This window comes from Pelodiscus sinensis, chromosome 1 (genome assembly GCF_052426305.1).
Source record: "Pelodiscus sinensis isolate ZL-2025 chromosome 1, ASM5242630v1, whole genome shotgun sequence".
In the NCBI taxonomy this organism is placed as follows: domain Eukaryota; kingdom Metazoa; phylum Chordata; order Testudines; family Trionychidae; genus Pelodiscus; species Pelodiscus sinensis.
Window position 1 is genome coordinate 96,066,411 of NC_143052.1, and position 13,215 is coordinate 96,079,625.

Genomic DNA, 13,215 nt, shown 5'->3' on the forward strand with positions numbered 1-13,215 from the left:
GGGCAATATAGATGCAGTTGTCCTGATTTTGTGACAGCCCCTGGTTATACCAGCCCAGAATAGCAGAGTATTGCAGCTCCTTGGCTGCCTCCTTTTCCTGCCCTAACCCCCAGCTCCAAACCAGGTCTTGGAAGCCCTGACCCCTCACTCCCTTCCACCCTGAGCTGGTGCCCACTCCTGCTCTCAGGAGCCTGGCTCTCCAGGTACCTCCGCCCACAAGTACAGCAGCACACACCCACCAAGGGGGTCAAGATGTTGCTTGTTTAATGTGTGATACAAAAGGCAAGTCTCCCAGGTTACACGGAATAATCAGCATTAGCCCCAGACGCTCCTGACCCACCATGTCTGCCCAGCGCAGCTTGCACTGTTTGCTTAAGTGTTCTCCTCTTTCTCTCAAGGGGCACTCTCCTCTCACTCCCCCATTCCACAGTGAGGACAAGGGGAGGTTTAGCTGGACATCACGGGGGGAATTTAATTGGGAGGTGGCTGGGGGGATTAAAGGAGATCCAGGAATCAAAGCAGTTTACTTCAGAGCGTTTGCCGAAGGCACATCTGGCCCTTTGCTCCCCCCTTTCCAAGGATAGATTACACCCCTCCATTCTCGGATTTGGTACCATTTGCAGCCCCAACCTCATATCCAGCCATGAGATTTGGTACCTGGACTATGTGCAACAAAATCACATGGCCCCTGGGTGAGGTTCTGGGGGCACAAGAGGGAGTGTTGCATATTTGTGCTTTTGTGACAGGGAAACAAATTCTAGAGGCCTCTCTGCTGTCAGTGCTCTCCCCAGAAAAGTCACACCCCCTCACCACAATGGCCCCATCCCTGCATGTCCCATTTCAGCAGGGGATGGGCAAAGATCAGCCCCGAGAGCAGCAGGGTGGGGATCTACTTTAGAGAACAGCCTGGTACCCGGCACCCCAGCTAGCAGAGGGAGACTTGGCCCATCAAAGGGAGCAGCCGCGTAGGAAAGACCCCAGATGCAGACAGCTGCTAGCGCCCAGTTCTCAGGAGGGGTTACAGTGATTTTACTGGAAAGAAGGCTGGGGAAAGCCCTTTGCTTGCCTCCATCACAAAAGAGATAACCCTTGGGCCCCCAGGCACATCCAGCAACATTTCCAGCAGCTTCACCAGCACCTTCAGGCCTGCTCCGTGATGTTCCCAAACACAGCAATGACTAACTTAACCCCAAAGCAGCCTAAAATCGATAAGGGGGGGGGGGGGAGGAGTGAGAGGAGAGCAGAGGGATGCTGGGCCCTTCCTCTCCCAGCCGTTGGCAGGAATGGAGCACCACAACACGGGTCCTCTTGCTCCGCAGCACACCAGTCCATAGGGTTCATAAGGCAAACATAGTGTCCTCTTCCTTCTCCTGCTTTCGGTGTGGGCCGGAGGCAGCAGGTGCCCCCGCGTGGGGGCTGGGGAGCGTGGGCAGCTGGTCTGCCACCTTTGCTCGTTCTTCCAGGAACTTGTCGAACTCTGAGGTGGGAAGAGTCAGTGATGAGGAAGAGGAGGGAACTGGCCATGAGAAGGGCTCAGGGGGAAGGAGAGGTTGGTGGCTCTTACCTTCGCTGGTGACGCCCTTCCCATCTTCTGTCTCTTCCCCCTGGGAAAGGAGAAGAAAGGCATGTAAGGGCACCGTGCTTTGCTCCACTGAGGCAAATGGGAGTGCAACCTTCATCCCTACTGACAGTAAAGGGGGAGGTTTCTCTAGCCCTCCCCCAGAAGTAACAGCTGGCAGCACTGGAAGGACGGGAAGAAAATTCTTCACCCAAATCAGATTTCTCTGCAATCCAGGGGGCCTCATCTCACAGCCTCCAGAAAGAACCCTCAGCTTCCATGCCACCAATCCCCTTGCTTACCACACAACCAGGAGTGCCGTGGGGATCTGAGTCGGCCTGCTGTCTCCTCATAGACTCATAGACTTTAAGGTCAGAAGGGACCATTATGATCATCTAGTCTGACCCCCTGCACTGTGCAGGCCACAGAATCTCACACACCCCTCCTAGAATAATCCTCTCACCTATATCTCAGATATTGAAGCCTTCAAATACTTTGAAGACCACAAGATGCAGAGAATCCTCCAGCTGTGATCTGTACCCCATGCTACAGAGGAAGGCGAAAAACCTCCAGGGCCTCTGCCAATCCACCCTGGAGGAAAATTCCTTCCCGACCCCAAATATGGCGATCAGCTAAACCCTGAGCATGTGGGCAAGACTCACCAGCCAGACACCCAGAAAGTTCTCTATAGTAACTCCTATCATCCCTCCATTGACCTATTTCCCACTGATAATGAATGGTCAATTAGTTACCAAGATCATGTTATCTCATCAAACCATCCCCTTCAGCTGCCTTCTCCTAGCAGCATGCTGTGCATACCCTGCACAGCTCTGTTACCCATCCTCTCCTCTTAGTCAGGTGGTCCCGCGTTAAGATCCTGGCTGACTCCACTGGGGAGATTCCCACAGGTTGAACTAAGCATGCACCGCAGGCTCCAGGAGGCGGGGGGAAGGCACAGGGCTGTCCTTAGGATGTATGGGGCCCTACGCAGTACTATTAAACTGGTGCCCTTATACCCAATGGCAGCAAGGGACGATGATGATTTTTTAGAGATGTCATTGGATAATCTTCAGCAACACCCTAATGAAATATTTTTAAAAGAAACTGTAAACTAAGATCCTGCCCACTAACACAGTAAATTCAGAAACTGACAGTACAATATAGACATAGGACTGGCAAATGCCTGTTAAATGGCTTTGTTACCACTTGGATGGCTCTTTCGCAGGTTCGATGTTCTGCTAATAGGTCTGGCAGGCTTTTCATTTTTAAGTTAACTAGCTCCTCTCTGGAGGAAGCAGAGCCACAGAACAGGGAATAGGAAGAGGCAGGTGGGTGGACATTAAGACCCAGTGGTGCCCCACATTTTCAGGTGCCCTACACAACTGCATATTCTGCATATGGGTAAGGATGGTGCTGGGAGGGTGTTGTGGCCATCAGGAGAGAGGAAGAGGAGGGTGGCAGTGTGGAGGAAGGAATGCAGGGGGGAGGGGGGAGGGAGGTCAGTGGCTTGAGTTCTGAGGAAGGGAACATGAGGAAACCTCTGCCCATGTTGACCTGGCCCACATTGCCACCTGCAAGAGCCTTGGGCAGTTATCGCCAACACCCAAGGGATTTTGAGCCCCTCCGGAGGCCAGAGGAGACACAGATCATTGCCAGCCAACAGCAGTATGTGAAGTACCAAAGAAACCACCCCCTGTTGTGCCCCTCACTTACCACATCAGTGGAGAGCCACTGCTCAATGTCCTCCATGAAGCTGGGCTGGGGGACCGGGATCTGTGGTGGAAGGAGGAGAGGAATAAGGCCAAGAAAGAGAGGACCTTTCTCCAATCCGTCCCTGAAGAAACTCTCTTCTCCCCTGCTAGTCCCTTGCTGCTCTGGCCAAACTCACCGTGTCCCTCCCAGCCAGCAGTGTCTTTATGCCTTCTCCCGACCTGCAGACGGGTCTTCTAGCACACAGGTGTTTGGGCAGGAGCTGGAGATTTGAGACTGGTGCTATGGCATTGACACTGGCCCATCCCCTTTACAGGGCTCATTCCCCTCTCCAGCACTGCTCGGTCTGGAAGGGCTCACAACACTGGCTCACACTCTGCCACACAGGCTGCTCAGACAGGAAGACACACCATGGGGGTACTTTCCTGGCTTCCCCATGCTAGCCTGGCAGATTCTTACCCAAAAGCAAGAGATTTTTATCCCCCCTGGGACAACCTTCCATAGTGTCAGACATCACAGCCCACCACACTGCAAACAGGGGGGCTGTTACAGGTTTGGCATCACACCCCTACGGTGGGCTCGGGTGTGAGGAAGAGGTGAGCCTGGCAAGTAGGAAGGCCCAAGTCTAACTGAGGCTCTCTGTGGTACATGGGCTGTGGAAAGGCCTACAGGAGGGGAAACACCTCTATAGTTAAGGTGGAGGTACTTGGCTGCTGGCTTCCCATAGAGATGGCTCATTCAGATATGCTTTCACCATTGGCCAATTGCACTGTGGAAGGGAAGAGGGGCCCTTCTTGTGGCCAGGGGTTGCTAGTCACCCAACACCAGCCCAAAGCCTCAAAACCCAACGGCAAGCCCCAGGACCAAGTGAGAAAGAAGCAAGAGGGGCAGCGGGTTTCCCAAGCAGAAGTAGGAGGTGGTGCTTTGGAGGCCATTGTCTCTTCATCTCCCCATTTCATGGAACTCTTCACATGGGATTGTAAAGCCTAGCAGAGCGGCATTCCTCTCCTCCCAAGAGCAGGCTCCTCCACACCAGTCCCCAGCCTCTGGACAGATACTGCTGCAGCCTCCCCGATGTCAAGATAAAGCTGCTCTGGGAAAAGCAGCCCTCAGGTAGTCAGCATGATTGCAGGGGGAGGCTGTGAGTATGGAGGTTTCAATCTGTCCTGAGTGGGATCCTCAAGGCCACAGACGCTAAGAGATGTATACAAGCCAACTGGACAGCGTGTGGGGACTCCAGAGGTCACTATGGGCTGGGCCCTGCTAGGAAGCCTGAAAGGAGCAGTCTTGTGAATGTATTGTTGCCCCAGGGACTGAACTCAAGACCTCTGGGTCTAAAAAAGCACAAGCACTGTCACTTGAGCCAAAGGACTAGGCACCTTAGCGTCAAGGCAGTAGCAACCTTAAACCAATTTACATGGTCTAGCTACTAGAGAGGGACCAGCCCCTGCACATGCTCTATGACCAAACACTAGAAGTCAGTAGCCACTGGAATCCCACTATGGGCACCCACTATGGGCACCATCCTCATGATGCCCTGGAGTAGGCTGGCTGAAAGACTGGACACAAAGGATGTTAAATACTGAGGAATTTACTAGTTGAGTAGTGGATGGAATTTCCATCGACTATTCGATAGCACTTCCGCACTCCTCCTTTGAAATGTACCAAGTGGGCGCTTTTGTGCATTTCAAAGCGGAAGCGCCTGCATGGAGCCTGGGGTCAGCGGGCGACTCAGAGCATTTCAAAGCAGTGCTGCACGGAGCTGACCCTAGCCTCCAATCGGCGCTGCCGCTTTGAAGTACCCCCTCTTCTCCCTCCTTTGCTGCCTCTATCTGATAGAGGCAGCAAACGGGGGAAAGGATCAATTAGTTGACTCAACTATCCGATAAGCATTTGCTTATCCGATAGTCGACTAGGCCTTAACATCCTTACTGGACACCAGACCTGTGCCCCTATCCAGAACTCAAACTACAGTCACTCATGCTTTTGGATCCAGAGGTGCTGGATCCCTGCCTTCTACCCCAGGCGCATGATTACACCTTGAGAGGGGGCACAACTTCTGGTTTCTTTCCTCAGTCTCTGCTACCTGCCCAGACCAGGGTTCCCTTTGTGAATGCTGCTTTGGCTCGGCTCCTCATTGCCCAGCCCTTCCCCTGTTGCCTTGCTGTGTGTGCCCAGACGCTGTGCCAGTTTCATCCCGTAGCCCAGCAGCCCCGGCTCTCTGTGATCTCCACTAGCTACGTGCGGCCTCACCATTCCTTGCCGCACCATCCAGTCGGTTAGTGGGGCTCCACCAGGGCAAGTGCTAGGTTCCATCTGGTTAAGAGAGAGTCTGCACTGAGACCTGCTTTCAAGGCGGGATGGGAAGAGAGAGTGGGAGCAGAGCAAGCCAGTCTCCAGAAGTCTAGAAGGGTGGGGAGGAACGTCTACAAGACAAAGGAGGAGGCCTCCCTTGGTCAGGGATGTGGAGAAGGGGATATACAGCCTCACCCCACACAGGGCCCAAATCCAATCCAGCCCCAGGTTATCGGCAACTGGAAATTACCACCGTCAGACTGGTTACGGATTGGCCTTCATGCTTGGGTGGCTCTGCCCCGACACACCCCATTGACTCGCACTCCTGGTGGGCAGGGAGAACGGGCCCTTTACTGGTGGGCAGCGGCGGATTTAGGGCAGGGAGACTGGGGCGGCTGCCCCGGGCCCCGGGCTTCCAGAGGCCCCGCGCATGCGCCTTGGCACCACGGTGCATGCGCTGTGTCAAAGGGGGGGCCCCGCGAAATTTTGCTGCCCGGGGCCCTGCGGCGCTGCCCTGGGCCCCACGGCACTCTCATCCGCCCCTGCTGGTGGGTGTGGAAAGTCCCATGGCCACTTACCGCTCCTGTGCTCTGCTGCCGGGCATCTAGGGCTTCCGCCAGCCCTTTGTTTGCATGGGGGTCTTCGTACTTTACCCTGAAAGAGAGCAGCAGGTTAATGTGAAGGCACAGAAGTAGCAGGAGTATGCCAGGCAGCGAGCTGTAGAGGACCGGGCTCCCTGCAGAGTTCATACAGATACACATTTATGGCTGCAGACCACACCACGGCTTGCTTGCTGCGACCCTGCAGATCAACTTGAGAGATTTAGGAAATCTCAGATGTGTGCAAAAGCTTGGGCTTGTGACAAACACTACAAGTAAAGTCCAACACAAACACTGCAGCGAGATTGTGAGGCACCACAAGGAGGTGCTGGGACATTACAGTATGTTGGCCAGGCCACCATCTTGACCAACATCAAGGACAAAACCAGGAACTTCCAGAGCTAGAAGCTGCAGCTTTAGCTAGGAAGCCAGCCCTCTTGAGATGAGCTCTGGAACAGGCTGACCTCCTCTCGGAGCTGGCACAGAGGGGAACACAACACACACCGACGAGCGGGTTCCAATGGCCGTACACGAGCCCACCGCCAAACAAACTCTCTCCCACACCTCACCTCTCCCCACCCAAACAGACCCCACCTTTCAAACCCCCACTGACAGCCAGGAGCCCACGGGTGGCTGAGATTCCCATTGCCTGCGTAATGTGGGAGGGCAGGCCAGATGAGTAGAATGGTCCCTTCTAGCCTTAACGCCGACGAACGTACAAATACAACGACCTCTCCACACACAGTCACATCTCACCCAAAATCTCTCTCTCTCAGACACACACCACCTATCTGCCTCCTCTTCCAGGCTGCTCCCTCTCAAGCTGCTTGTGGTGCCCTTCAGACCAGTGCCGGCCAGAGAGACTAGCTCCTGTGCTGGGAGAACGAAGCCACGGTGGTGGACGTCCCAGCGCTGGGCGCTCCTGTCATCTAGCCGCTCTCATTGGAGGGCAGGGGCTTGGGCCACTTGCGCTCAAACTTTTCGAAGAAGTCCTTGTCGGTGAAAGGCCCGCTGTGGACGATGGCATGGAGGATGAAGTAGAGCGCCGCCACCATGCCACTGATGAGGAAGAAGGGCAGGAAAGGCTTGAGGTGCTTCCAGCATTGCTGCACCAAGGTACCCATGAGCCACGGGGCAGGGGGCGAGGCCCCGGCCCCGCTGCTGGGGTCTCCTGCTGAGGCGCCCTGGTCCCACAGCAGCGAGGGAGCAGCTGAGGGCAGAGAGAGGGAGGCAGATTGCAGGAAGTGCAGGGCTGGTGGCACAAGAAGCCTGAGTCAGCGAGTGCAGAGGCAGGCTGGAAGGAGAGCAAGCGCAGGGGCGGTGCGAGCCGGCTGAAGAGGGTGGCAAGGAATAAATAGAAGATGCCTCGTTTTTTGGAAAGATCACAAGTCCCTGTCCCTGAAGGATCGGGTTATGCTGGCAAGCGTAGGCTTTTTAGCACAGTGGGGGAAGGGAGTGCCCTGAGCACGCTCCAGGAGATCGGGTTTCATTACAAAACCAGGTGCTGTTGGCTAGGACGCTCCTTCCCCATCCTGACTCTGTTGGTGCAGCTCCTCTCTGCGCCCTGGCCCACGAAGATGGCCCACGGAGAGCTCTCTGCTCGCAGCACATCACGGGCATAGCCTTTGCACCCACATCCCCACATAGCTGCTTTCAGGTCATGGCCCAATCAGTGGTTTGCCACTAGTGACTGGGATTCAGATCCCAGGATTAAACCTTTCAGTGCTAAATGCTGTGTCAGGTAAGTCCAGGAAACGTGCTGGGACCTAGCCGAGTTTGCATGCCTATGTATATTCGAGCACAACCCTCCCCCCCAATAATACATGTCCCAGCAGCAGCAAAGAAAGCTCGTCACCAAACCAAAATGCTGCCTAGACAGACCCAGGAACCAGGGTTCTGTGACACAAGTGCATATTTTCCCATGCACTTGGTAAGCTCTGTAGGCGGAACTAGAAGAGACAATCAGTGTTTGGACTAGGGATGTAAGCAACTAGTCGACTATCCAATAAACATGAGCTTATTGGATAGTCGAGTAGCGACTCGACTAGTCGCTTCCCCCCCACTTGCTGCCTCTATCAGAGGCAGCGAGGGGGGAAGCAGGAGCCGGTGCTGGGGAAGACAGCTTAAAAGCTGGTTCCCCCCAGCACCATCTCTGTGGGGGGCAGTGCAGGCAGAGGTGTAATGGGAGATCGGGCGTGAGCTGGGCATCAGCTGATTTCCGACTTGCGCCTAGTCCCAGACGCCATGCCTCTGCTTTTTTAAATGTATTAAGAGCTGATAGGCTCTTAATACATTTAAAAAGCAGACACGCAGGGAGGCGTGAGGGAGACCAGGCGCTAGCCGGGATAGGTAATTCCCGAATCATGCCTGGTCACCCCCCACTGTGCCGGCTCTTAATGCATTTAAAAGGTAGAGCCGCAGCAGGGTTAGCTCCTGTGCCAGGGAGCTAACTGCGCTGCAGCTCCACAGTTTTCCCCACTTACTGACTAATCAACAGAAATTCCATCGACTAGTCGATTAGTTGATTAAACACAATTTAACATCCCTTGTTGGGACTCTAGTCCAGTCAGCACTGGCCTCTGGCAGAAACAGGCAGGGAGTTGAACCAAACCTGAAAACTGGTTCAGAGAAGTTTTCATTGAGTGAACTGGAAAATGAACCCTGACCTAAAAATCGCTGAACCCTGACCTAAAAATTGAACCTGAACTGGAATTGAACCCCCCAACTCTGCCAAACCAGTGACTGGTTCAAAAGAACAGGTTTAATAATCAGGTATGGAGGGAACATTTGGGGGAGGGGGAGTATCAAGGAAGAATGTGTCTCAGTTGCACACTTGAAGAGAGGGGGAGAGACTATAGTTCTCAGAACATAAGAACGGCCGTACTGGGTCAGACCAAAGGTCCATCTAGCCCAGTAGCCTGTCTGCAGACAGTGGCCAGCACCAGGTGCCCCGGAAGGGGAGGACCGAAGACAATGATCAAGCGATTTGTCTCATGCCATCCATCTCCAGCCTCTGACAAACAGAGGCCAGGGACACCATTCCTACTCCATGGCTTATAGCCTTTTATTGACCTAACCTCCATGAATTTATCTAGCTTCTCTTTAAACTCTGTTATAGTCCTAGCCTTCACAGCCTCCTCTGGCAAGGAGTTCCACAGGTTGACTACGCGCTGTGTGAAGAAGAACTTTTGCTTATTAGTTTTAAACCTGGTACCCATTAATTTCATTTGGTGTCCTCAGGAAGTCATTGGAGAAAATTAACCAAGAGGGAGACAGATTCTGGGATGTTTCTTGGCTGTTATGCCCAGGTAAAGGACTGCCAATGAAAGGGAACCACGACTCCCAGAATACCTCTCTCCCCTCTGTGTCTCCTCCCTCCTCCCACTTCTTGCTTGTTGTTGCTACGCAAAGTAGTGTGCATTTTCTGGGATGATACCCAGTTTGCCACCTCCGCGATCAAATAGGACGAAGTTCTGGAGGATGCTGTACTATTGCGTGCAAATAACTTGTTAAAAAAATAAATAGTTTTTCTGCAATGGAAGAAATATTTATCGTTGGATTCTTTTGCTAGGAGTTACACCACCATCATAAGAGTGCCTGACCTGAATCCAAAGGAAAAATACCTGAACTGTTCAAACATGGTTGAACTGGTTACTGAATCATCATTTTAAAGTAGTGTCTGAACTGAAGCCAAATCAGAGAGTTAGGAAATAGCAATGAACACAACCAAACAGGTACCAGAATTTTAAAGTCTGACTTCCTGGAAACAGGACACCAGGCTGGACAGCCAATGGATCTAAACCTGTACGACAGAGTGCAGGATTCCACAGAGTATTGGGCCCACCTAGTAGGGTAACTGGCAATGTTCCTTCTAATCTTTCCATCCATGTGCGGAGTAAATTTTTATGTGCTCTGAGGCATGTGTGAATCTGTAGAGCCCTGCAAATCTGCAGTTCTCTGCTTTACAGCTGTGATATGCAGATATCTGCAGCTCATTTTTGCAGGTACAGATGAGGATACAAATTTTGTATTCACACAGAGCTCTACAAATGTGCACCATTTGTAACACAAAACCTAGCTGTGGGTGCTCTGCTAATCAGCTGGGCATCACTGGCATCTCTCCCGAATGGCCGCACAACAGCGCAACTTACAGGGAACACTGGTGATCTGTATTCTTCACCGAGAGCCCTGCTCCTCACCAGGCAGACTCCTACATCAACCATCAAGGGGTTAATAAACTCCATCCCACCTAGCTAAAATCAACAAAAGCGGTATGTTGTTGGACTACAGCTACTATTCCCAGCAGCAGTACGAGAGGCAGACTGGGCAGGGGAGGGATCAGTGGCAAAGGCAGCCTTGCTCTGCCGCAAGGAACATGTGTGGGCACAGTGCACTCCAGTGGGTTAAGTCCTGGGAACTCATGGTTTTAAAACTTGAAACACAGGCAGGAGCCAAGATGAAGGGAACAGCGTGTCTCTCTATCCCCCTCTAGTGGCTAGTTCAAGTACACAGGCTGAGTGATGGAGGCTAGGCTCTTAGTTAAAGCAGCAATAGTGTATCTAGTTCTTACACAGTGTTTTTCCTCAGGAGTTCTCAAAGCACTTAACAGAGGAAGACAGTGGATATAGATGTTAAGGACTAGTTGCTTCCCCCCCCCTTACCTGTTTGCTGCCTCTATGAGGTAGGGTTGCCAGATGGTTTAACAAAAAATACCACCCCCCCCCTCCAAATAAACACTGGGAAAAAATTCTGTTGAGGAAAAAAAAAAAAGCGGGGGGCACTGCACCTTTAAATGGCCCCACGCTCCTCACTCCCCCGCCCGACATAGCAGGGGAAAATTATCCCCACTGGGCTTCCGTCCGAGGGAAACAGGAAATACAGGACATTTCACATGTCTGGTATTTTCTGTTTTTTTTACCAGATGGGGGAGCTGAATAATGGACAGTCCGGGTGAAAACCGGACACCTGGCAACCCTACTATAAGGGTATGTCTACACTGCAGAGTTTTTCCGGAAAAACTACACTGATGTCCATACTGCAATTGCGTTCTTTTGGCAGAAAGTCGAAAGAAAGCAGGGATTTTTCCGACATTGGTAAGAAGCCTTTTTCCGAAAGAGCTCTTTCTGAAAAAGGCATGTGTGGATGGGAAAAGCAGTTTTTTTCAAAAGAAGAGGCCTCCAAGAAAAAGCACAGGTGCTCTAGTGGCCACTCTGTCTATACTAATCACAACTTAAATATGAGATAGCATCCAATCAATGTGGATGCTATCTTTCGAAAATGGAGATCGCTTTTTCAATGCGCTTTTGCTGTGTGGACACACTCTTTTGGAAGAAGTTTTTCTGGAAGATCTCTTCCAGAAAAGCTTCTTCTGAAAGTAGCCTGCAGTCTAGGCATAGCCTCAGATAGAGGCAGCAAAGGAGGGGGAAAGAAGGAGTACTTAAAAGCAGCAACACCACACAGAGTCCGGAAAGGGCTCTGTGCAGTTCCGCTGCTTTGAAATGCTGTGGTGGCATTTCAAAGGGGCAGCATTGCTTGGGGACTAGCTGACCCAAGGCTCCATGCGGCATTTCCATGGAACCCGGGGTCAGCTGGGGAGTCCTGAGCTGACCCCGGCTCCATGCGGCACTTCAAATCAGCAGCGCCTCATGGAGCCCAGGGTAAGTGTGGGACTCTGAGTGCCCCACTGACCCCAAGCTCCATGTGGGTGCTTCCGCTTTGAAATGCGCAAGAGCCCCCGCTGGGGACTCGTGTACATTTCAAAGCTAGCATGCTGCGTGCAGCTTGGGGCCAGCAGGAAGTCCCACTGACTCCAGGTTCCACAACAGTGCTTCCGCTTCAAAGCAGAAGTGCCTTTCTGGAGCCTGGAGTCAGTGGGACTTCCCGCTGGCCCCGGGCTGCACGTGGAGTTCCGCATTCCTCCTTTGAAATGTACAGGAGCCCCTGTAGGGGCTCCTGTACATTTCAAAAGAGGAATGTGAAAGTGCTTATTGACTAGTCGATGGAAATTCCATCCACTACTCAACAAGTAAATTAACCAATATTTAACATCCTTAGCAGTGGCATCCTCCTCCTGCTTTTACAGATGGGGAAACTGAGGCAGAGAAAGGGGAAGTGACTTATCCAAGGTCACCCAGCAGGCCAGTGGCCTACTTAGGAATAGAATCCAAGTCTCCTGAATCCCAGTCCAATAATCTACTAGGTAACAACACTGCCACCCACTAGGTGCTCATGGTTTGAAATCTAGAGGTCCCAAGTTCAGTCCCCACTGCTATCAGCCCACCCAGAGCACTGTTACCCAAAAATTCAGAGACAGTGGAGGAGACAGATCCACTGCAGGCCTACAATATCCATCCTTTATTGCCCAGCTGGCAATGGAGACACAGTGACCTTCTCTGTGACCAACAAGCAAGTGACATATGGACATGGGTAACATTCCCCCTCCTGTCCCTGGACAGGGAGTAAGTAACACAGGCCTCTTAGAAGAAACAGCTTAGATGAGAGCAGCAACCCTCTCACAACAGTACATGGGAAGAGCTAGTTCCTTCCTCAGCCTCAGGACTCTCATGACCAATGAGCAACTGGGAACTTCGAGGCCCCCTGCCTCCTTGCAGCCAAGTCTTCTCCTTCCCCCCAGTACCCTGCAACCCAACACCCCAAAAGAACACAAAGGGGAGCAGCAAACAGGTATTATCACTCACTCTTTGCGCTGCTCAGCCAGCGAGCTGCCCCGGGTCAATGCAAACATGTCGAAGTCTTCTTCCAGTCTGCCAGAGCTGTCTAGGGCCTGTAGCCCTGCACTGACGCTGCCGGAGCCCAGATCTGCAGGGGCAAGAAGAAAGGACACGCACAGCACATGGGAAACACCACAAGACTAAGGGGGGGCGGGGGGGGAAGAGCGTGTAGAGCTAGTTTGAAGACTGAATGCTATTTAAAACAGGACTTTTGCTCTGGGGCCCTCTTCCTGGCCTCCCCTCTGGTCAGCGGCTTGGGGGAGGGGAAGCCCCCTCTCTGACTATTCAGTGGTTGCATTTGCCGTTCAAACCAGGACCTGTC

General features: G+C 52.6%; 1 protein-coding gene across 2 annotated transcripts in view; it reads right to left on the reverse strand.

Annotated features, from left to right (window-relative positions):
- Positions 1-247: 247 nt before the first annotated feature.
- Positions 248-13,215, reverse strand: part of TOM1 (target of myb1 membrane trafficking protein) — a 35,104-nt gene continuing 22,136 nt past the window's right edge. The window contains exons 11-16 of one of the 2 annotated variants that reach the window (XM_075938063.2): positions 12,861-12,981; positions 6,142-6,217; positions 5,522-5,584; positions 3,272-3,331; positions 1,565-1,604; positions 248-1,477 (exon numbers count right to left, since the gene is read on the reverse strand). In XM_075938063.2, the coding sequence (XP_075794178.2) occupies positions 1,338-1,477; positions 1,565-1,604; positions 3,272-3,331; positions 5,522-5,584; positions 6,142-6,217; positions 12,861-12,981 (500 nt within the window). In that variant the 3' untranslated portion in view covers positions 248-1,337. The remainder of the gene's footprint in view (positions 1,478-1,564; positions 1,605-3,271; positions 3,332-5,521; positions 5,585-6,141; positions 6,218-12,860; positions 12,982-13,215) is intronic. The other variant, XM_006137963.5, reaches the window with a different exon arrangement.